Source organism: Otolemur garnettii, unplaced genomic scaffold (genome assembly GCF_000181295.1).
Source record: "Otolemur garnettii isolate 467f Iridium unplaced genomic scaffold, OtoGar3 scaffold00004, whole genome shotgun sequence".
Lineage (NCBI taxonomy): Eukaryota > Metazoa > Chordata > Mammalia > Primates > Galagidae > Otolemur > Otolemur garnettii.
The window spans coordinates 15,812,795-15,835,878 of record NW_003852399.1 but is presented as its reverse complement, the minus strand read 5'-3'; the positions used below and the strand labels follow the sequence as shown (position 1 = coordinate 15,835,878).

The 23,084-nt window shown below is 34.0% G+C and overlaps 1 protein-coding gene across 2 annotated transcripts in view; it reads right to left on the bottom strand.

The window, feature by feature from the left end:
• The window catches only part of CSMD3 (CUB and Sushi multiple domains 3), a 1,080,374-nt gene that overhangs the window by 524,371 nt on the left and 532,919 nt on the right, over positions 1-23,084 (bottom strand). For both annotated transcript variants that reach the window (XM_003782396.2, XM_003782397.2), the window contains one exon: positions 13,456-13,559. In XM_003782396.2, the coding sequence (XP_003782444.1) occupies positions 13,456-13,559 (104 nt within the window). The remainder of the gene's footprint in view (positions 1-13,455; positions 13,560-23,084) is intronic.

The window sequence follows — 23,084 nt, the reverse complement described above, 5'->3', positions numbered from 1 at the left end:
AAAAAAAAAAAAAAGAAAAGGGGGCTAAAACTTTGACTGAAATATGGGAATTATCTAATAAAATAATTCCTATACTCCAGTTCTTACTTCCTTGATTAATAATGTTAGGTCATCAACAAATTCGTCTAAGTAAAAGATTTTAAGGACACTGGACTATTACTACGCCTATCTAAAAGACGAAATCATTTGGAACACATTAAAGAGTTGAGCAATTTGTCAGCACTATTATTTACAGGCTACACCTACTCCTGGGCAGTTCTCCCCAGGCAACTTCACCAGAAACTTGGTGACAGCTGAACTTCCTAAAATTAACATCTACAGACAGCAAGAGATTTTGTCTAGCTATGGTGTGTACACTTAGATGACCTGAAGTCTTTCTCTCTTCAAATGCTAATGCTCAGTCAGTGGTAAAGTCTCTTTCTTAATATTATTTCCAATTTTGGAATACTAGAGTATAATGAATTGGAAAAGGAGTCATTTTAATTCCATTGTCATCCAGCAATTATGTATAGATTCCTATATGATGAGTGGAACTCGTTTTCTAAAATTTAGCAATATACTAGATTAAAATGGCGTGGAACTTTACTGCTAGTCTTGTCAAAAATCAGAATGACCCCTTTAAGCAAGCATGGCATTTTTCCCTTTGAACTAAGGTTTGCCAGGCCTATCACTTTTAGTCATGTCCTATGCCCAATATTACTGAATCCTCTCAATGACCAGGGTCAATACCTGAAAATCATTCTCTCTTCTTTAGAATCTCTGAGACATAAAGTCATAGCACCTGCAAGGACCTCCCAGATGAAGTCAGACACCCTTATTGATCAGATTTGATTCACCTAGAAGTGTTCTGGAGGAAAGATGGGCTATTTCTAGGCTACAGGGATATTTTCAAATGCTGCTGATCATCCATATGGCTATCAAAATGGAAAGAAAATCTCAGACAGATTCATGTTTGCCATATTTAAGAAGCTCCTTAGAAGGAGTGGACAGTGGTTCCCCAAAAGGACTCGGAACTTAAATTTTCTGTAACTGATATTGGCACTGAACTCAACTGAAAAAAAAAAGTTATTCTATGTATTCCAGCAGGTTTATTAATCTCATAACAGAAGTGTTATTTCAATTACTTTAAGAAACACATTTTATTAGAAAACAAATGTGTTTTACTTTTCCTTTTCTGTATTTCGAGTAATAATTGCCATAATCACATATTTACAAACAGCTCTAAATTATATATATTTGAAGGTTATTTCTCCAAGGGTAATAATGAGTGCCCTGACGTCAGCAACCTCAAACTCCTGGTTCAAACAGTTCTCCTGCCTCAGGCTTGTGAGTAGATGAGACTACAGGAGCACCCATGATGCCCAGCTAATTTTTTCTATTTTTAGTAGAGATTGAGCCTTAATCTTGCTCATGCTGGTCTCAAACTCCAGAGCTCAAGGAACACTCCCACCTCAGCCTCCCTGAGTGCTAAGATTATAGGAGTGAGCCACTGCTCAAGATCAATTTGTTATATTTTTAGATGACTGCAAACTTTCCAGAGAAAAGTAGAAATAGCAATAGAAATAATCAGAAAAATGTAGTGTTATTATAAAATAGTAAAAAAAAAAAAAAAAGGAAAAATTGAAGTGTATAACAAATTTTTTTTTTAAATGTAAAAATTAATAGCCAGGCCTTTTGGCAGGCGCCAATACTCCCAGCTACTTGGGAGGCTGAGGCAAGAGAATCACCTAAGTCCAGGAGCTGGAGGTTGCTGTGGGGTTTGATGCCATAGCACTCTACCTAGGGCAATAAAGTGAGACTTTGTCTCTACAATAAAAAAAAAAAAAAAAAAAAGTAAAAATTTCCCTGATACTGTTAAGGTAAGAGAACTTCCTACAGATACCCCCCACCCTCACACAGATTCAACATTTCTATTAGAAAATCTGAACTTGTAAATTTTTTCTCTTTTTTTTTCAGATATGTATAATTGTTTTATAAGCTAAACAAACCTCCTACCAGTTTTACATACCAAGCCTGTTTTTCTTGGAGATTTGGAACCATCTTTTGGAAATACAAATATCTAGGAAGATGGTACCCTGACTCCCAGTTTCACTGAGAGCTAAATCGTAGGCACTTGGCTTTATTATCTAATTTCCTCTTTTTCATAAAGATAAGAGTTGAATTTTTTTCTTTGATAAGGACAATAAGTATGTGTGCAATGGATTATGTCTGCTTGGCTACATAAAAGAGAGATGTATTTTTCTTGTTTGTAATCTCCTTAAAAGATTGCTAATAGTACACAACAGTCTCTTTTAATCCTTACTAGTAGAAAAACACTGTTTCACTCCATTCTACATTTATGGAAAGAATTCGCTGGTTTGGTATTGATTTTATTTTAAATTGTAGTTTCCAAATTCCAGATACCTCATTTAGAAGACTGCCCTTTTCCTTTAGCCTCAAAAACTAGTTCTCAGAATCCTCTCCAAAACATTTGTTTAGATTCACACTGTTCTATCTACCTGCTTTGGACAACGTTGTACTCAAACCTCATCCATGACACTAAATAATCCTTTTGGGCTACACGAGTAGTATTCCTAGATCATTCTCATAAGACTCTCAAATGCGTCTTGCAATATTTTCAATATATTGAAGGTACATCCTTTTGAACTTACTGTGAATTTAAAAAGAATACTTCATTAATACATGTTTATTTATAAGCTGAGCAACCTCAGTGTTCATAATGCATTCTAATCTTCTGAACTAGTTCTTCCATGCTTATAAAAAAGTTAAAGCCATAAATAAGTGAACTCAAAAATATTCCTCAAGGACTAAAATAGAATATGAAATAAAGGAATGAAATAAAGGACAGGATCTCTTAAATACCTATTAGGCTCAATGCCTGATTTTCCTTATAATCACTCAAGGAATATGGGTGCATCCACTAAAGATAACTGCTGCAGTTCTATATGCCAACATAATTTTTTTGTATTATATAAATATGTTAAGTTTTGCTTTTAATGGAATTGCACTTAATATTCTTTCTTATAATACAATGTTATCAAATTATGCATAAGCTCAGCGGTACATGCAGTTTCCTAAGGATGATAGTGATTTGAAAACCTTAGATTTAAAAAAATCCAACAACAATGCTGAAACATAGTAGGGTGAAATTTCAGTGTGTGAAGGAACATACTAGAAAATAATATATAGTTTTAAAATAAAGTACTAGGAAAAGCCAGAATTATGTAATTCAATAAATTAAATAAATAGAAAAGAAAAACAACTAAAAATTTCTAAGGCTTCATTAGTGCATGCACAAAATATACACTTATATAATGCAAAAATAAATCAGAAGTAAACCCTTTGTTTCCAGTGAACTCATCGCTGGAATCGCAATAGACAGATGTAGCAATAGTCACAGTAGAGAAAGAATGAAGAGCCATAAAGAATAAATTTTACCTTATATTTAATAATTAGTCACTAATAATCAAAATGTCAGAGAGTTTTTTTTTTTTTAATTTGGGCCTAAAGCAATTCTGATTTCTAAGAGCATATATTTATTATTTCTCAATATCAGTTCATTGGGATGACTACATGAGCAATCTTGTCCACATGATAAAATAATTGAAATAATTGCTTACTAATACCCTGTCTAGGAAAAACAATTGTTTTTCTCAAACAATATACAATTATTTTTCCTAGACAGGGTATTAATAAGTGCTGAAATTCCTAGCAAAGCCTACAGACCTCTATAGCCCATGGCATGACCATGCTAAGGTTTGCAAAGATACCTTTTATGCTGATAGACATCAGAAGGTGTGTCTTGGTACAGAATAATTTTTCCACTTCGATTATAATTCCTGTCAACATATAACCATGTTAACATAAAGCTTCGTGTTAGATATTTTGGGAAATCTAAGATGAGTAGAGAATGGTCCTGTCCTGAAGGGAAGAGTCTCTATGTTGGTGTGTGCACATTTGTGCATGTATAGTTAAGGAGGAAAGGGAGGTGTGCAGATTAAAGAAAAATAAAAGACAGGCCAGAGGCAGAGGTAGATGGCAGCCCAAAGGGCATTTAACTGAGCTTTCCTGGTATGACTGGGGAAAAGAGAGAACCCAGTCATACCTGACATGGGAATATTACCAGGAGTCATACCTCAGGGAGCACAGCAAGGAGTGGGTGAGCTGGATACAGTGAGTGATCCAGAGTGGTGGAAATCTGATGTATTAGGCAAGTAATTGCGAGCTTCCAGGATCAGATAGACCCCCTATGGAGGTCTGGGAAGGGATGAAGCCTTTCTGGAGTTTTCTGTTTTGGAGGGGAAGTTGGGCATTGAGTGGAAAGCTTAGAGGAGTGCGCTTTCTCAAACAATATACAGCAACCAGATTTGAATATCAGACAGCCACACTGGAAAAATCTCTGTGGGCAGGGGGCTGCCATTGTGGAAAAGTCATGAGAAAGTCTTATCAGGGGCCTAAAGCACAGCTTTCTTAATTCTGCCTTCCAGGATCAGAACTCTAGTCTTGGAAAAGGTTGAGGGAATTCCATCACCCACAAGAACTGGTGTTAGGGGACACTATGAGACCTGCCAATGAAGAGTTTTGGAGAGCTTTAAGATTCCCATCTGTTAAGGTCTGAATGCTGAGGAAACAATCAGATGATTACCAAAGGCAACTAAGTTAGGAATAAGGAACATAGATGTTGCCGGCTGTGTTCTCTATCTCCAAAAAAAAAAAAAAAAAAAAAAACCTACAGTACTACCTGCTGTTCTGGGAACACACTGCAATATATTCCTATTAAAGCTGGTTCATTCTGATATATATATACACACACACACACATACACACATATTTATATATAATGTTATTTTTAATTTAATTTTAATTTTTTTGTATTTTCTACTTTTTTATTCTTTTTTTCTTTCTTTTTTTCTTGTTCTTTTCTATGTTGCTGAGATTGCTGCAGTTTTTGGCTGTTTGAGCTTTCTTTGTTTTGCTTTGTTGTGTTTTGTTTTTGCTAATTTGTTTGGATGATTCTATTCTTAAATTTCAGTTCTAATTTCATCAAGAGCAAGGAATCCTATAACTTTAGTCATGGTCTGTTAGCCTCATTTATTCATGATCTGCATTTCACTCCTATTCATTCTCTAGAGACTTCTATTTTCCTCATCTTTCTTTTTTTTTCTTTTATTAAATGATAGCTGTGTACATTAATGCAATCATGGGGTACAGTGTGGTGTTTTCATGTTTGAAATATTTTCATCAAACTGGTTAACATAGACTTTATCAATTTTCTTATTTTGTTAAGACATTTATACTCTACTTTTAGAAAGATTCACTTGTACTCTTGTAAGACAAACCATAGAGGTGATCCCTCTAACCACCCTCCCTCCACTCATCAAACACTGCCACATGATCATAGTTTAGGGAGCCCTTCTACTTTTGGCCCTGAGAAGAGAGTCTTGGCAAGTCCACACTGTAAAATTTTTCTTTTTCATTTATTTTTTCTTTCTTGTTTTTTTTTTTTTTTTTTTTTTTTGTCTGTTTGTGTGTTTTGTTTTGTTTTCTGCACTTTTATTTCTCTTCTTATTTTTGGCAGAGGAATAGAACATTCTCTAAAGAAGACAGACAATTGGCTAACAAACATATGAAAAAATGCTCAGTGTTCCTAATCATCAGAGAAAGACAAATCAAAACCACCCTGAGATATCACCTAACCCCAGCGAAAATGACTCACATCACAAAGTCTCAAAGCAGCTTATGCCAGTGTGAATGTGGAGAGAAGGGAACACTTTTACACTGCTTTTGGGACTGCTAACATTTTGTAAGGAAGGAAGGAGAATCCTCAAAGAACTCAAATTAGACATCCCATTTGATCCTGCAATCCCATTACTAGGTGTCTACCCAGAAGAAAAAAAAATACTTTTATCATAAGCACATTTGCACTACTACACTTTTAGTGCAGCTCAATTTACAATCATCAAAATGTGGAAATAACCTAAATGCTCACCAATCCAGGAATGGATTAAGAAGCTATGGTGTATGTATACTATTCATCCATTGAAACAGATAGAGACATTCATCTTAGTAAAGCATCACAAGAATGGAAAAGGAAGAATCTATTGTACTCAATTCTAATATGAAGTTAGTAGATAGGCCTAGTATATGCCACATGGTGGGTTAGGGGAATGAGGGATCAGGGAGAGGAAAGGAGGGTGTTGGGGGGCCAATGGTATATGCCACAATTCTTGGGGGCCGGACCCAATTATATGAGAGTGTATGGGTATGTATATGTTTGTTTAAAATAAACAGAGGAATAATCCAGAGAAGAGTGTTGTTAGTCTATACCATCATATACCTAAAAATGAGATTTTTGCATTGTACCAACTTTTCCAGGATAAATTAGAATTTTAAAGTCATAGAACTGAAATATTTTGGATATCCAGTTCAACTGTTTTCACCTTCTTCAATATGTTTGTTCAATAAATTGTCATCCAACATCAGTATATACTTAGAAAATTTCTGGGGTGCTTTAAAAACAAAAGACATTATCTTTTATTTTACATGTTTTCAGTTAATTTTTATAGGGTTACTATGAATCTAATAGTAAAACACGCAAGAAAAAAGGCAGGGCAAGGAAGGACTACCATCTGCCTGGTGGAATGCATTTCTGTTTCTCTTGGTCTGCTGCTATATAGAGGATGAGGGTGGACTGATAATCATCTCCATGAGAGCTAGAAGTGATATCAAAAAAACAATCTGTGAAGAAATTAAAATTCTTCTGGTAACCTATAGAAGATAATACTGTGGTTGTTCAAGTTCATTATCTGAATTATTATCCCATGTGTGCCCATCATTTAGCTTCTAATTACTAGTGAGTACATGTGAGACATTCCTTTTTCTAGGAAGTGTCTTGACATACTTCACCTTATATAATGATTTTCAGTTATATCCAATTTTCTGCAAAAGATATTATTTCATTACTTTTTATGGCTGAGTAGTATTCCATTGTATATATATCTATACATTGAAAAAGTGTGCATATATATATATACACACATGAAAAAAAGTGCTACATACCTCATTGCTTGATATCACTACGGTCACCTTTAAGGTACTTACCTTGGGAAGCCATGCACTAAGGCCAGCGTCTAGTTCAACATTCAAATCAATTTTGGAACTCTTTCCAAAATGGCCATCAAAGCTAAGGAGAACACTTCGAAATTTGAAGATGACCATTGTGATATTCAGAGATGATATATGTTGTGCTTTTTCTAGGATGAATTCATGAACTCAATTATTTGACCTCTATGTATAAAACTTATATGCACATTATCTTTTTCCACTTAACAATGGATGGGCACACTTCGTTTGATTCCATATCTTTGAAGTTGTGAATGGTGCTGTGATAACTAATATTCAGGTAGAGGTATCTTTTTATAAAATGACTTATTTTCCTTAGGGTAAGTACCTTGTATTGAGATTGCTGATGGAAATGGCAAGTCTACTTTTTTTTTCTTTGTGGACTCTCCATGCTGTTTTCTCTAGAGGTTGTACTAGTTTGCTATCCCATCAATAGTGTATACGGGTTTCTTTCTTCCTGTACTTGTGCCAGCATCTATTGTTTTTGATTTTTAATAGTGGTCATTCTGACAGCGGATAGCTAGTATATTATTGAAGTTTTTGTTCTCATTTCTCTGATTAGTAATGTTGAATATGTTTTTATGTGTTTTTTGACCTTTTGTCTTATCTTCTTTTTGAAAACATCTACCCATTTTTCTTCTTGCCCATTTTTTAATGAGTTGTTTTTTTCTTGCTGATAACTGTTTGCGATTTTATAGATTCTGGATATAAGTTCTTTGAGGAATGTAGCTTGTAAATATTTTCTCCCATTCTGTAGGCTGTCTATTCTCTCTGGTTTTGTTTTCTGTGCAGAAGTTAATTTAATAAAGTCTGATTGATTGACTGATTGATTGATTGCTGTATTTAGCTTTTGGACCATAGTCTTAAATTTTTGCGTAGGCTGTTACCTAGAAGGATTTTTCCTATGTTTTATTCTAGAATTTTTATGGCATTATGATTACCACTTAAGACTTTTATTCCTTCTGAATTAATTATTTTTATATGGTGAGAGATAGGGGTACTGTTTCATTTTTCTGCATGTGGCTTTCTAGTTTTCTCAGTACTCTTTACTGAATAAGACTAACTCCTCTTAGGGTATGTTGCTGTCTGTTTTGTCAAAAATCAGTTGGTTGCAAAATATTACACATAATGCAGCAAAAAAATTGTTCTTTGAAAGAAAACATTAAAAAAAATCAATAGACCACTAGTTAGATTAACCAGAAATAGAAGAAAAAGGACTTAAATAAGCTTGAGCAGAATTGAATAAAATCTATTAGATTTGCTAAATATGTTCTTGAAAACATACAATGACATGAAGGCAATACTGTTTGGAAAGTTTTGAAGGCACAAGATGGACCCCTTCCATGTATCTCTTCCTATATTAGACGCTGCTCTGACCTTTCTCTAAATATTTCCTCAGGCGGTGCCTGCCTGGCTGCAGACTTTGTTCTTCTGCTACATCCCATTTGAGAACCTAGACTAGTATCCATCCCATGATGTGATAAGTACTAAAATTATAAGTAAAATTTTAAAATTTCTAGAGTAATGTGACATCTAGTAAATTTCATCATGAAGAAAACAGTGGTACTATATCTCTGTTTTGCATCATTCTTTAGTTTATTTTTATTTCACATTACAAAGGTATCAATTTCATTTTTCTTTCACATCACAAGGAGGATCAGAAGGATTTTATTTTTCTTTCACATCAAGAAGGATCAGAAATACAAGAAAACAAATCTATTGTACTGCTTGCATGAAAAGCATTGTTCTAGCACACACTTGGCACGTGGGAGCCTGGAATTCCCTGTTACCCAGACCTGCATGTGTCTTTTTACCAGACCCATAGTCCCAGGGATGGAACATACAACCTGCCTGTGTACCCTGAGGCTTATGAGTGGCTGTTTGTGTGGGGGGTGGCAGTTTGAACATGCAAGCTGGTGATTCTACGTGTGCTGCATGGATGGAGTTAGAAGGGAAAAGAGAGTGTGGCCAGCTGCCCACTGGGGTTGGGAGCTAGACTTTCTATAGCCTCCACATACCAGCAAAAAATTACATACGCCTTAGAATTCTAGGTTCAAACTTGTCCTCCTGTGTTGTTAAAAAAGTGCATTTGTCAGGGTAGGAGAATGGAACATAATATATTTCACAATTTATAGCTTAATGTACAATTTTTAATGTTTAGCTATTTGACATATGAGTTTCTATTTGCATTTTGGCTGTGGGCCCTGCAAATGCCATGGGCGGACCTGCAGTTAAAAAAGTTAAACTTATTAAGAAATATGCTTCAGGTTCACTCAAATTTACATCTGCTCCTTTGGTGGATACAAATCCAGTAAATTCTGCTATCACAGAGTCTTAAGAGTTCAAAGAAATTTTTGATCTAATTCCAAGTCTGTAAAATCTCTATTAGCTCTTCAGCCAGCTTCTATTTGAATACTTGGAGGAAATGAGGACTGGCTAAATTCTGTCATAGTCAGCCTTACTTAAGGAAAAGAGAAATACTTTCAAAGAAGTATAACTTTGTTTCTCGAGACAAAAGCATGTTTGAGGAATCCATTCTCTAGTTATGGATAGAGGAATATGGAACAAAATAAGGAATCATATATATTTAAAAATAATGTAATCACTCAGAGTAAGGGAACCATAACAATTGATGGAGTTGACAATATGGTAATAGGAGTGTGAGAACATGAAAAATAGGATATTGTTCTCTTCCATTTTCTCAGCAGCAGAAATAAACCTCAGATTTAGTTGATTTAGTTGGTCTTATACAGCTTTCAGCTGACTATTTGCTATAACATGAAGACACTTCCTATCAACATATTTTTCTCTCTTGGGTCTTAAATTATCAACCTAAATTTAGTATCACCTTCTGCAAAAAAAAAAAAAAAAAAAACAACCCACAAAACAATGAGTTAATTATCTGATGTTGCCAGCCTCATCTACTACTTTATCTCATTCATTTAATATATAATTCTTAAAATTCATTTTAAAATATTCCATTTCTATTTCTAATATAAAAGAAAGTAGAGATATCTTCAGCACTTGGTAATGAAAACTTTTAAAAAGATGACAAAACCAGTAGTAAAAATTTTAGTACATTTTTTGAGGTATTTGAAGTCAAATGAGAATGGGTTCAAAACTCTGTAAGAAGCAGATATGAATAAAGCAAAAAAAAATATGTTTACAAAGAGGTTCATTTGATAAGAGTCCAGCTTTTAGATAATGAATGGATATATTTAAAATAGATAGGAGTTTTCTTTTCACTACTTAAAAGAGGTATAGCAAAGACCATTGCCCTAGCTCTTTCTAATTAGAAGGTCTTCTGGTTGATATAATTCACTGCAACCTCAAATTCCTGGGCTCAAGAGATCCTCCCACCTTTGGGTCCTGAGTAGCTGGGAGCACAGGTGCACAACATTACACCCAGCTAACTTTTACACTTTTTCAAAAAGTGAGGTCTCACTATGTTGGCCAAGCTGATCTCAAACTCCTGGCCACAAGTGATCTTCTTAATTTGGCCTACCAAAATGCTGGGATTATGATCATGAGCCACTCTGCCTAGTCCTTATTTTAAGTTTTACAAAAATCAGAATATATATAATTACAATAAGGGTCTGAATCCTTGCATGCTAATCTGAAAGTATTATGATTCTTTAAAGACATGTGGTTTTCTTTCTCCCTCCTAGTTCTCATACACTCTCACTAAAGAGCCAATTTACCCTTGTTAAAAAAAAACAGTAAAAGGTTTTTACAGTAAAAACAGTAAAAGTAATGGTTGCAGAATAAAGCTTTAATTTTTAATCCCCATTGGAGATGCAGGACTCATTGGAAACTGAATTTAATGGAGTGAGGACATCCACTTGTGCATTCGGTATTGTTTTGAAAAATAATATTTAATGCAATTCTATGTCACTTATACAATAATTGGATTTATAAAAAGTAACAACTGATATATCAGAATTCATAATTGTTTTCATAGGTTTCTAACATTGCTATACAGTAAAACCTACAGTTCAAATACCTCATTATTATTATTATTTTTAACATCAGAGATGGTACAGATGTTTCTAATCTCAATAAATGTAACCTTTATAATTTGCCAGTTCTAATAGATTAATGTTTGAGATAATTTTGACATTTTCCTTTTGTGTCTCATTGGATCACTCTAAAGCTGTATGTCTTTTCAATTTTTATAATTGTGTGATATTTCTTCACTCAGTTATCTGTTTTTAAGGCTATGGTGAAAGGAAGACATATCATCCATGGTCCAGGATATTAGATGTACAGGATTTCTAATGTTTGATCCAATGCTGAGATACTAAGTTTTTGTTTTGTGGCCGATATGTTAGAAAAAAGCTCTTAAGAAATATTTTTTGCTCAGTCAACTCAATTGTCTAGCAAGCCTGCCTCTTCTTGGCCAAATTTAGAATAGCCTAAACCTGAAAATCAGTTCTCTTTCTTAATAGGAGTAAGGGGCAAATGTCCTATCAAATCTATATTTTTGCAATTTTATTTCTTTTTTTCTTTTTTTTTTTTTTTGAGACGGAGCCTCAAGCTATCCCCCTGGGTAGAGTGCCATGGCATCACAGCTCACAGCAACCTCCAACTCCTGGGCTCAATCGAGTCTCCTGCCTCAGCCTCCCAAGTAGCTGGGACTACAGGTGCCCGCCACAACGCCTGGCCATTTTTTTGTTGCAGCCATCATTGTTGTTTGGCGGGCCGGGGCTGGGGATTCGAACCGGCCACCTTAGGTGTATGTGGCTGGCGCCTTAGCCGCTTGAGCCACAGGCGCCGAGCCTACAATTTTATTTCTGAAGTGCATATGATAGAATCTATGCCAAACATTTAGAAAGCAAGTTCTCAAAAGCGTGGGGATCAATACTCCAATTTGCTACATATTATTAGCATCCAAGAAACTTCAACTTTTATGAAGTGTCAGGTAAACAGAGACATTTATTTTTAGAACAATAAATGAATTTAAATATAAAACAATATAAATTTTGTGTTGCCAGGTGTCACATATCTAAATAGCTATAAGTCCAGGAAGGCAAAGCAAAGAATCTTAGAAGTTCAAGTGTAAAATGATACAGGTATCAGTGGGCACAAAAAGTCTATGCCCTGTGTAAAAGGGGCAGAGGATAGCTCCAGCAAACTACTGCCATGTATAGGATAGACACTTTCTCAATAGAAATCACAAATTCAGATATTTATGTATAATTTTTGGTTCTTTTAAATGGTATACTTGACAAATGATAAAACAAGAAACTTCTTTAATGCTCCTCTAGCTCTCTGGCTTCAAATTTCCAATACAATTTTATGCTATAATGGAATATAAGCTATCAGACTACAAAAGTATCTAAGAGACCCTATAGATTATCTCAGGAAGATACCAGTTCAGTGTGGTGATGTTTCAGAGGCTCAACATGGTGGCAAAGATGCTGACCATTTTTAGGAGAAAAAGTGTTAAAAACGAGGTTACAAAAAATATGAGTGACGTAACCAACCACGTGAAGCTTGTGAAGCATGGTCCTTTGTCACCACACCTTAGGAAACATAAAATGGGAATGTATGAAGCCAGAAATGGACCACGGAATTGTGTTGATCAATGACATCATTGTTGCAAAGAGAAAAGTTGAGGCTGAGGTAAAGCATGCATGAAGATTAGTAAGAATTGCATTTTTTTTGCTGGAATTTTTGGTTTTTATTTTGTTTTATTTTCCTAAAGATAAGAACTAAAAAACAATAATCTTGAGGCATGCACATAGTGATACACAATGGGTAACTATGATGTTGAACCCATGTTTTAGGATTCTGGAATAATAGTACTAGGAGGGCTTCTTGTAAGTTAAAGGGAGGAGGAAGAAAGAATAAAGGAAAAGAAAATTAGCTTATCTTTAGTTAATTTACACAGCAAAAAATACAGACATGATAATGGCCTTAATATTCTCAGTTGTTTATGTTAAAAATATTTTTCTTTTCAATAATTCTATTAGTAGTTCTCAAATTTTGGTGTGCATTGGACCCTGTGGTACATTCATTAAAACGTAGATTGTTGAGTCCATAGATGCTGATTCACTAAGGTTTGGGGGCCTAGAAATCTGGATTTTTAGAAGGGCACCAGGTGCTTGCTATGCATCGTTGATGCAGGAATACCCTACTTTGAGAAATATCAGGTTACATAAGAGCAAGCCCGCAACAGACACCAAATCTACAGCAACTTGATCTAGGATTTCACATCCTCTAGAACCATAAGAAATAAATCTGTGTTGTTATAAACCATCCACTTTAGTTTATTTTGGTGTAGCATCACAAACACGATGGCTAAGGAAAAACTAAACATTGAGAACTTACACTTGAAGCACAGTCCTAGGGTCTCCAACTTCACCCCCGTCACCAATCGTCAAGGTATCATAGCCAATTTCCAGATCGAATTCTTCAAAATTTATCTGGATAACCTAGCAACAAACAGAAACATTGTGTTATGTAATAAAAACCATGAAGAAAGCAATAGCAGAAAAACATTCAAAATGTCAAAATACACATCAGATATCTAACTATATGAATTTTTTGATAGCATGGCAAAAAGTCATGTCAGAATATTCCTCAAGTTAAATCATTATGTCATCCCATGTTTTTTTCCTCCTGTACAATACCGCACCTTCTGCATTAGGTTTTCAATGAAATGGCATGGCTTTTGTTTATAGAATATTCTTGTTGAAGGATGATTAATGCAAATCTACTTTGAGAAGGTTTTATAAAAAGTATATGTAGGTGGAGAGTGGTTTTCCACACATTTGCATATATATCTTATGAAATTAACATGGAAAGCCATAACGTGCTATTTTCATTAAGTAGTAAAGCTTCAAAAAAATGCTACAGCTAAATTTGAATCTAGATCACCAGATTTAATGATATCAAGATTATTTTAAGTATTCTTTTGTAACAGGATTCCTCAAATATATTAAAATGTGCTGGTGAAACTGGGAACATAATACTTTGACAGACACATTATACTATGATGTATAATTCAGCATTATTTCTGACTAAAATACACTCATGCATTCATATATTGTTTATGCACCTACCAAAAATTCAAATTTATTCAAATACAATTCTTGAATTAGGTCTGTAAAGTAATAGTAAAAATAATGTATCTAATAATCAAAACAGAAAGAAATTACCCACATACTATCTTTTATACAATCAAACTTTGAGGAAAAAAATTTATAATAAAGCATTATTCATCACCTGATAACAAAAATGAATGTTTAATGTTGCCAGTATGACTCTTTTAGTAATATTCATAACTATATATCATAAATATATACTATATTATTAAAAGCAATTTTAACATGAAGGATTTTATATCCTAGCTTTTTTAGCTACATAATAAATAATTTTTGAGTATACTATTACTTTTTTAAATGTGTTTGCATTATTAGCATTGATTAAAGCAATGATTTTGACCAAATTTAAAAATAGAATATGTTAAAATTTGAATTATATATTTTATATGGTCATGATTTTTTAAAAATGTTTCTTTGTACTACTTAGAGTTAAATAAATAAACTTTCAGTTAGTAACTATCAATAAAGACTACTGGTTTCCCTTTTTTTACTTTTATAAGCAATATGGTTTTGAACAATATTAAACATCTTCTGGTTCACATTTTCAAGTATAACTCTAATTGATATACTTACTAGGTAATAAGGCAAAAATTCATTATATAACTTAGTGCCATATGCTTTTCTAAAATTGTTCTACCAATTTAAATAGTCACAATTTTATGCATCAGATTTCTATATTTGTACCAATCTAGTAATCTAGTGCATTTAGAAGTATTTTTCTTTTGCATTTTGTTCATTAATACTTGAGTTTCAAGTATTTCCATATGCTTAATTGTCATTTGTGTTTCTTTTTCAGTGACATAATTATTTGAATATTTTCTCATAATTTTTCTCTTGGCATTCTTGTCTTATTATTGATCACAAGACTCTTTTATGTCATTGATTCCCAACAATTTGCCATTATAGCATAAATTGAAAATAACATTTGAAGACAGTGAGGGTTGAACAAATAAGGTGGCTTGAAATGAAGGTTTTGCTTTGGTTTGTTTTGTTTGATTTTGCCCAGAACTATCCCACCACACAGAGAGCTGAGATCAATATCTCACTTTTAATATAGAGGGGGCCTGTTTCACTTTTGAGATCAGTTTTATATATTCTGAATATTAATCTATTACACTCTATGTCTTGAAATTGTTTATAACTTTATGTTAAATCATTTGATGAAAAGAAATTATTAATTTTACCAGAATTGGAGTTGCTAAACCTTGATTTCATGAGTATCATTTTGCCTGTGAGTCAAGATCATAAAGCTATTTTCTTCAAAACTTCTCTTTTGTTGATTAACTTTTATAGACACAGTGAGGTAAATACGTGTGGTAGGCAGAATTTTAAAATGACCCCAAAGTTTCCAATGTCCTAATGTAGAGGGGCTATATTATTGCTTCTCCTTTAATGTAAGAAAGACCTGTAAATGTGATGGAATATCCATCCCAATTAGGTTATAGTACATAGAAAAGGTGACGGACTGTCTGTTACATACATTATTATCACTTGACTTCAAATTACTCAAAAGGGATATTATTATGAGTGGCCCTGACTAAGACATGAGAGATGTGTGCACACACGCGTGGGTGCATGCACACACACATGCACAAATCACAACTGACACATTTCCCATGGCCTTAAATATACATACTACCACATTGCAGAAAAACAGATATAGCAAAGAACAGAGGGTGCCCTTCTGGGCCAAGGGCCTCAGTCCTAGAACCACAGTAACTGAATTTTGCCAACAAATGGGTTTGGAAGAGATGCTGGGACAATCAGATGAGATCACACCCCGCCCCTAGCTAGCCGACACCTTGATTTCAGGTGATCAAGATCAAGGTCCTGATAAGACCTTGAAAAGAACATACTGATAATCCATGTCTGGAGTTCTTTCCTGTGGAAATTGTGGCACGATAAAATTTTGTGTTTCTTGTTTCTAATATGATAGTCTTGTTATACATCAATATAGCCCTTCCATATTTCCCCCTCAACATGAACAATCAGTTGTCTTAATACTTTTCATTGAGTAAATTGTCTTTCTTTCCTCGGTGACCTGAATGGCAAACTCTGACATGTATCAAGATTCTGTATATGGTTTAGGAACTTTACATTCTGCTATCTTGGTCATTGTTGTGTGTATCTGAGGTACTGCAGATTGGCTTAACTTTTATTACTGTAAAATAAGACTTTATCTTACCACTCAGGCCTTCCATCCATTCCATTCTCTTATTTTTTCTTTTTTGAGTATTTTGACTACTCTTGGACATTTTATTTTCTACTATTATCAACTTATAAAATTCTTCAAAACATCCTTTGGGTCTTTTAGTTGGAATTGCACTGAATTCATAGATGGATTTGGTAAGAAATGACATGTGTAATGTATTAACTATTCCTACACTTAAGCCTGGATTAGTTCTTCATTTATTTAGACCTTTAAATAGATTCTTAGTAACTTTTTTCTTTTTTTTTTTTTTTGTCTATATGACATTGAATTTGCTGCTGTGTGAAAGGGCTTCTATAAGTTTCGGAGTAATTTACTGAAATTTATCTATTATCACACATTTCTAAGTATTTTATATTTCCTTTATTATTTTCTCTTTAACCTATGAAATACATGCTATATGCCAGTTGTTTTTAAAAACCGAAATTTTATCATTGTAATTTTCTGATTGACTTCCAATTAAATTTTATTGGGTCAGAAAGCCAGTTCATAAAATAATATTTCTTTGAAATATGTGGAGATTTTTATTTCTCCATTGTTACCTGACTCATAATCCTATTGTAAATCCTACTCTGAGATTAAATAACATTTGTTTGTATATGATTTTTCTTTTTGGTTGCTTTAAGGTTTTTTCTTTTTCTTTGGTGCTTTGTTCACTATGAAATTTCTATGTGCACTAATATTCTGCTTGGTATAAATTATCCTTTCTATTCCTCTAGATTCAGGTCCTTCATCATCAATTCTGGAAAATTAGCTATTATCTCTTCAAATAGAGTTTCTTCTCCATTCTCCCTCTTTTATTATTCTGGGATTCTAAATCAATATAAATTAGATACCCTAATTTAATCTTCTGTCTCTTAACCTTTCATAATTATCCATTTCCTTATTTCTCTATCTTTCCAATTGCATAATTTCTTAAGCTCTTTGGTTAATTAATTATTTATGTATTGACATATCTAAGGATTTGTTTAAATTTTACATTCTTATATTTTTATTTTAAAAAGTCTTTTTAGGCTCCGCACCTGTGGCTCAAGAGGCTAAGGTGCCAGCCACATACACCTAAGGTGGTGGGTTCAAATCCAGCCTGGGCCTGCCAAAACAACCCAGCTGCAACCAAAAAAATAGCCGGGCATTCTGATGGGCGCCTGTGGTCCCAGCTACTTGGGAGGCTGAGGCAGGAAACTCGCTTGAGCCCAGGAGTTGGAGGTTGCTGTGAGCTGTGATGCCATAGCACTCTATCTGGGGGGATAACTTGAGGCCCTGTCTCAAAAAAAAAAAAAAAAAAGTCTTTTTAAACTATGATTAATCATTTTGGATAATATTTTATTATTGGTCTTTAAATTTTCATTTTTTAATTTAAATATCTTGTATATGTTGGTATTTGATTCTTTTTTGTCTATTTTTTATTGTATAGATAGTAGAACATCTATATTTGACCACATTCCTACCCTGGGGGGACTTCCATAAGTTGACCTAATTTTCATAGACTAGACATGCACCACATGTACTCAATGGAAGTTCCTTATGCTGACCATTTTGCTAGAGTCCCTTGAGTGGTCAAGTTACAGAGGTTCTCCTGTATTTAAGGTATACAGCATGATGATTTCACATATATTATACATACACAAGCACCTAGTAAAATAATCATTATAGTAAAGTATCTTCATCATTTCAGTTTCCTTTTTTTCCTTATTATGATAAATACTTGAAATATAATCACATAGGAAATTTTCAGTATACTATTATTAATTACAGACCTCATGTTGTATGTTAGATTTCTAGAATTATTTATCCAAAATAACTGCATCTTTATCTTTTCATTTATATCACCCATTTTCTCCCATCTCCATCTTGATAAACACCTTTCTACTTTCCGTTTCTATGTATCTCACTTTTTTAGGATTCTACATAAATGCAATTATGTAGCATTTTTCTCCACCTAGCTTATTTCAGTTATATAAAGACTTATACAACTCAATAGCAAAAAAGAGCCTGAATAACCCAATTTAAAAATGGACAAATAACCTGAGCTCACATTTCTCTAAAGAAGACATAAAAATGGCCAAGTATGGGGCAGTACCTGTGGCTCAGTGAGTAGGGTGCCGGCCCCATATACTGAGGGTGGTAGGTTCAAACCTGGCCCTGGCCAAACTGCAACAACAAAAAATAGCTGGGTGTTGTGGTGGGCACCTGTAGTCCCAGCTACTCAGGAGGCTGAGGCAAGAGAATCACCTAAGCCCAGGAGTTGGAGGTTGCTGTGAGCTGTGTGATGCCCTGGCACTCTACCAAGGGCAATACAATGAGACTCTGTCTCTAAAAAAAAAAAAAAAATGGCCGAGTAGTACATGAAAAGGTACTCAACCTCACTAATCATCAGGAAAATGCACATCAAATCTGCAATGAGTGAGATACCACCTCTCAGACATTAGGTTGGCTATTTTCAAAGGGACAAGAGATAAGTGTGGGGAAAAAAAGGAATTCTTATTTACTGTTGGTGGGGATATGGATTGTTGCAGTCATTGTGGATAACAGTTTGGATGTTGTTAAAGACATTAAAAAGAACTACTGTATGACCCAGCAATCCCTCATCTTGGTATATATAGCCTGCTGACCCAAAGCCCAAGACTACATGCTGGTACTAGACCATGGCCTATTAGAACCGGGCTACACAGTAAGAGGTAAAGGGGGAAAAGAATGAAGGACCAATGGAAGCTTTATCTGTATTTACAGCCATAGCAGGCCACTGGTCACATCACTGCCTCATTTTAAATCAGGGACAGCACAAGGAGTGCAAGCCCTGCTGTAAAGTGTCATTCAGGGTAATCTAGTTTGCATGCTCCTTATGGCAATCTAATATACTCCTGCACCCAATTTGTGGAAAAATTATCTTCCATGAAACCAGTCCTTGGTGTCAAAAATATTGAGGATTGCTGTATATATCCAAAGAAAATGAAATCACCTCTTCAGATACATACACAATATCTGTGTTTCCATATTCATTGTAGTTTTAGTTATAAGGACTAAACTAAAATTTAATTTAGTTGTGAGAACAGCCTAAGTGTCCATTAATGGCTGAGTAGGTATATGGGTTCAGACAAGTAAGTTGCCAAACTCATCCTAGAAAAGGTGCTGCATATCTCAATGCTGAATATCACTATAGTCACCTTTAAAATACTCCCCTTGGGAAACTTTGCACAGATGCCAGAGCTTAGTCCACCCTTCAGAGGAATTTTAGAGCTCCTTTTTTGGAATGGCCATCAGAGCTGTCCTCTTATTATCTTTAGTGTCCTGACTGTCATCAAAATGCCTTCCTTTCAATATTTCCTTTATCTTCTGGTAAAGAAAAAATTCACTGGAGGCCAGATAAGGTGAGTAGGGAGATAATACAGCTGTTTGTTTACTGGGTAAAATTTCCTTATGGATAGTGTCATGTGAGCTGGTGCATTGTGGTGATGCAAGAGCTATGAGATGGTGAAAAGTTTGGATTGTTTTCATCTTTTTCATGCAGGCTTTATAGCAGTTCCAAATAGTAAACTTGGTTACTGTCCAACTGGTACAAATCCATAATGAATAATCCCTCTGATTTCAAAAAAGTTTAGCAACATTGTTTTGATCCTTGATTTGGACTGACAGAACTTTTTGGTCATGGAGAACTGACTGACTTACATTGTGCAATTTGACACTTTATTTCAGGGTAATGTTGATACACCATTGTCTCATCACCAGTGATAACATGGCCCAAAACATCATCTTGTTTCTCCAAAAGTTCTCATCAAAATTCTACTCTCTTTTATTTTTGTTCATCAGTGGGATCCATTGGGACCATTGCACACACCTTTCTCATGCTAAGAATTTTAGTTAACACTGTCCTGTTTCTCTATCAATGTTTACTTGGTCTTCTACACTTCTCAGTCCACCAACAATTTTCATACACAATTTAATAAATTTTTGCAATGTTTTCTCAGTTTTGCCATTACTGGCTTCCCTGTCCTCTTTTCATTAGTGACATTTACTCTCTGCTCAGAATAGCATTTAATCCATTTGTACATGCTGGTATTCTTCATGCATTGTACCTATAAACTTGGACTAACATGTTCCTATTTTCCTTCCACTCTTCCCAAGTTTAACAAGAAATTTAATGGTTGTTTATTGCTGTAACCCAAGCTCCAACATTCTTGCAACAGCACACAAAACACTCCCCCCAAAATGAAAGCTACAAAGCAAGACACTATCATACATTGACATAAACACAGCTGTGAGACACTGATATACCAAAGTGATAAAACCTTCCTGAGTAGCTGTTTGTACAATGCTGCCAATGTAAGTGTATGGCAGTTCACTGACTTGTCAGACTTTACACACGCCTGTGTGTATAAAATATATATAAAATATATGCACACATGTGGAATATTATTTAGCTTTTCAAAAAGAGATCGTGTCATTTACAATACCATGGATTAACCTACTTTGGCATTTCATATGTTTTAACTAATTATTCCAATATTTGATGCCTATAAAGGTCTGACTCTACTTGGTATTTCACGTTATTTATTCATGGTGGATAATTTCCTTAAGTGTTTATTTATATTTGATAGTGAACCCATGTTTAGTTTAAGATTCTTAAACTTTAAGTATCCTGGGAGCCTAAATTTTGTATAATTTAGGCCATTTCCTGCATCTGAAGCTAACAGTTACTACCACTTTGGAGTGAATTTAACAACCTTTGGTGTTCTTAGCTTAATGCTAAAGTTTCAAGTTCAGGTTCTTTATCTAGTGATCCAATCTGACCACGCCCGAATCTTAGACTCCTAATTCCAGAGACTTAATCAATGTGCTCAAGAAAATGAAACTTTCTTCCCATTTTAACTCCCATTTGTATTTCAGCTTACCAACTGTTCTTTGGATTTATTCATGCATAAATATAAGTGTGTGTATGTGTTTGTTAGCCTGTGTGTGTATCTTGTAGATTGTTTTGCTTACTTGTAAATGTGTTTCTTGTATTTCAGTAAGAGTATCTCTGAGTATCTCATCTATCAACCTATGACAAGAATAAATCCCATGATCTACTTTATCCTAACCCATTTTACAGTAGATTCACAGTGCATTGCAATTAAAATTAGGGGACGTCTCTTTACATATGGCTTAAATGTCTAATAATCTAGTAGATAAAAATGTGATGCCTAATAAATGACTTGCTGATTGACTGTTATTTCCATGCCAGAGTCTTAATATCCATTATTGCTTAGTTATATCCTAAAAAATAGGGACACCCATTTAATGTTAGATTTTATTTTTCCTAAATGTAACTGAGAGTCCTGAATGCATGTATGCAACAATAAAAACTCTACCTCATTTTAAATTAAGTCATGAATTAATTAGTAACTAATCCATATACCCCAAGAACTTAATCACTGAACTGTCACTGAAAATTTAGGCACATAATTTTTAAATAGTTTCAATGGCCCACAATTTCTGAGAAGCTAGAATACTCTGATTGAATTTATATAACACATTCATTCTAATTTTATTCATTTATGCTTAGTTTTGCCATTATTTTTCGAATAGTATCATAGACTTAAACTCTATATGAGTTTATAATATGTGAGTTTAAAACTCTGTGGATTATAATATGAAAATAAATAAAAATAAAACATACTTTTATGTCATTTGGAGTAATTTATATAAATAAAGCACTAAAGACAGCATAGCACCCAAAGATAGTATGTTGAGACTTAAAAAGAAAAAAAAAAAAAACCATCTTATGGAATGTATAAAGGAAATTTTGGAAAAAAAGCAAACATACAAACAAAATTTGTTATTATGCTTTAATAAGAAATATCGGGAGTCTTGTATAAAATGTTTCATCTTTATGAATTCTACAACACAAAAGTAACCAAATATCTATTTACCATACATTTATCTTTGTATAATATGGAAATGAGGTGAAAAACTAATACAAAAGTATCAACAAATTGTCATCTATGTGATATGAATGTTTTCTATGAAAAGGTACTATAACTGCATCAACAAATACTCATTGAGGTAATATGAGTGTTTTGTCCACATGTTTTCTTGGAGGTAGGACTGAACCATTTAGTAAGGAAATAAGAACAATGTCAGCATATTAGTATAAAAAGAATGTCATACCTTTTGCTTATCTTACTTGTTCCTAATACTTTCTGGGCAAAAACAACAACAAAATCGAAAACTGCATTCCGCTCATAGGACTCATGAAAGAAAATGTGGAATAATAAAATATGCCTATAAAATTTTTAAACAATTGATAATTGTCTTGACATTTTTAACCAACTAAGTTCTTTTCTTGACTTCCATTTGAGGTGTGGTGATTCTGCTTACTGAGGGTTTTATTGAACCTTTTAATCTACTAATGGGATCTATTAAAAATAATATGCAATTTAACATCGGCTTTCCAGAAGTAAGAAATCTGTAGCTACCACTAAATATTAAATACTTATAGATCTGTTTCCCAAAAGGCTCAGAACATGGGTTTATTATAGGCTATTTTGTTAGAACAGGTACAGAAGCTTTGTCTTATAATTTTCATCCTGAGTACATGAACAGAGGGTTTAAAACCATGGCTTACACATCATCATATTTTCTGAAATCATGTATATTTCCCACTT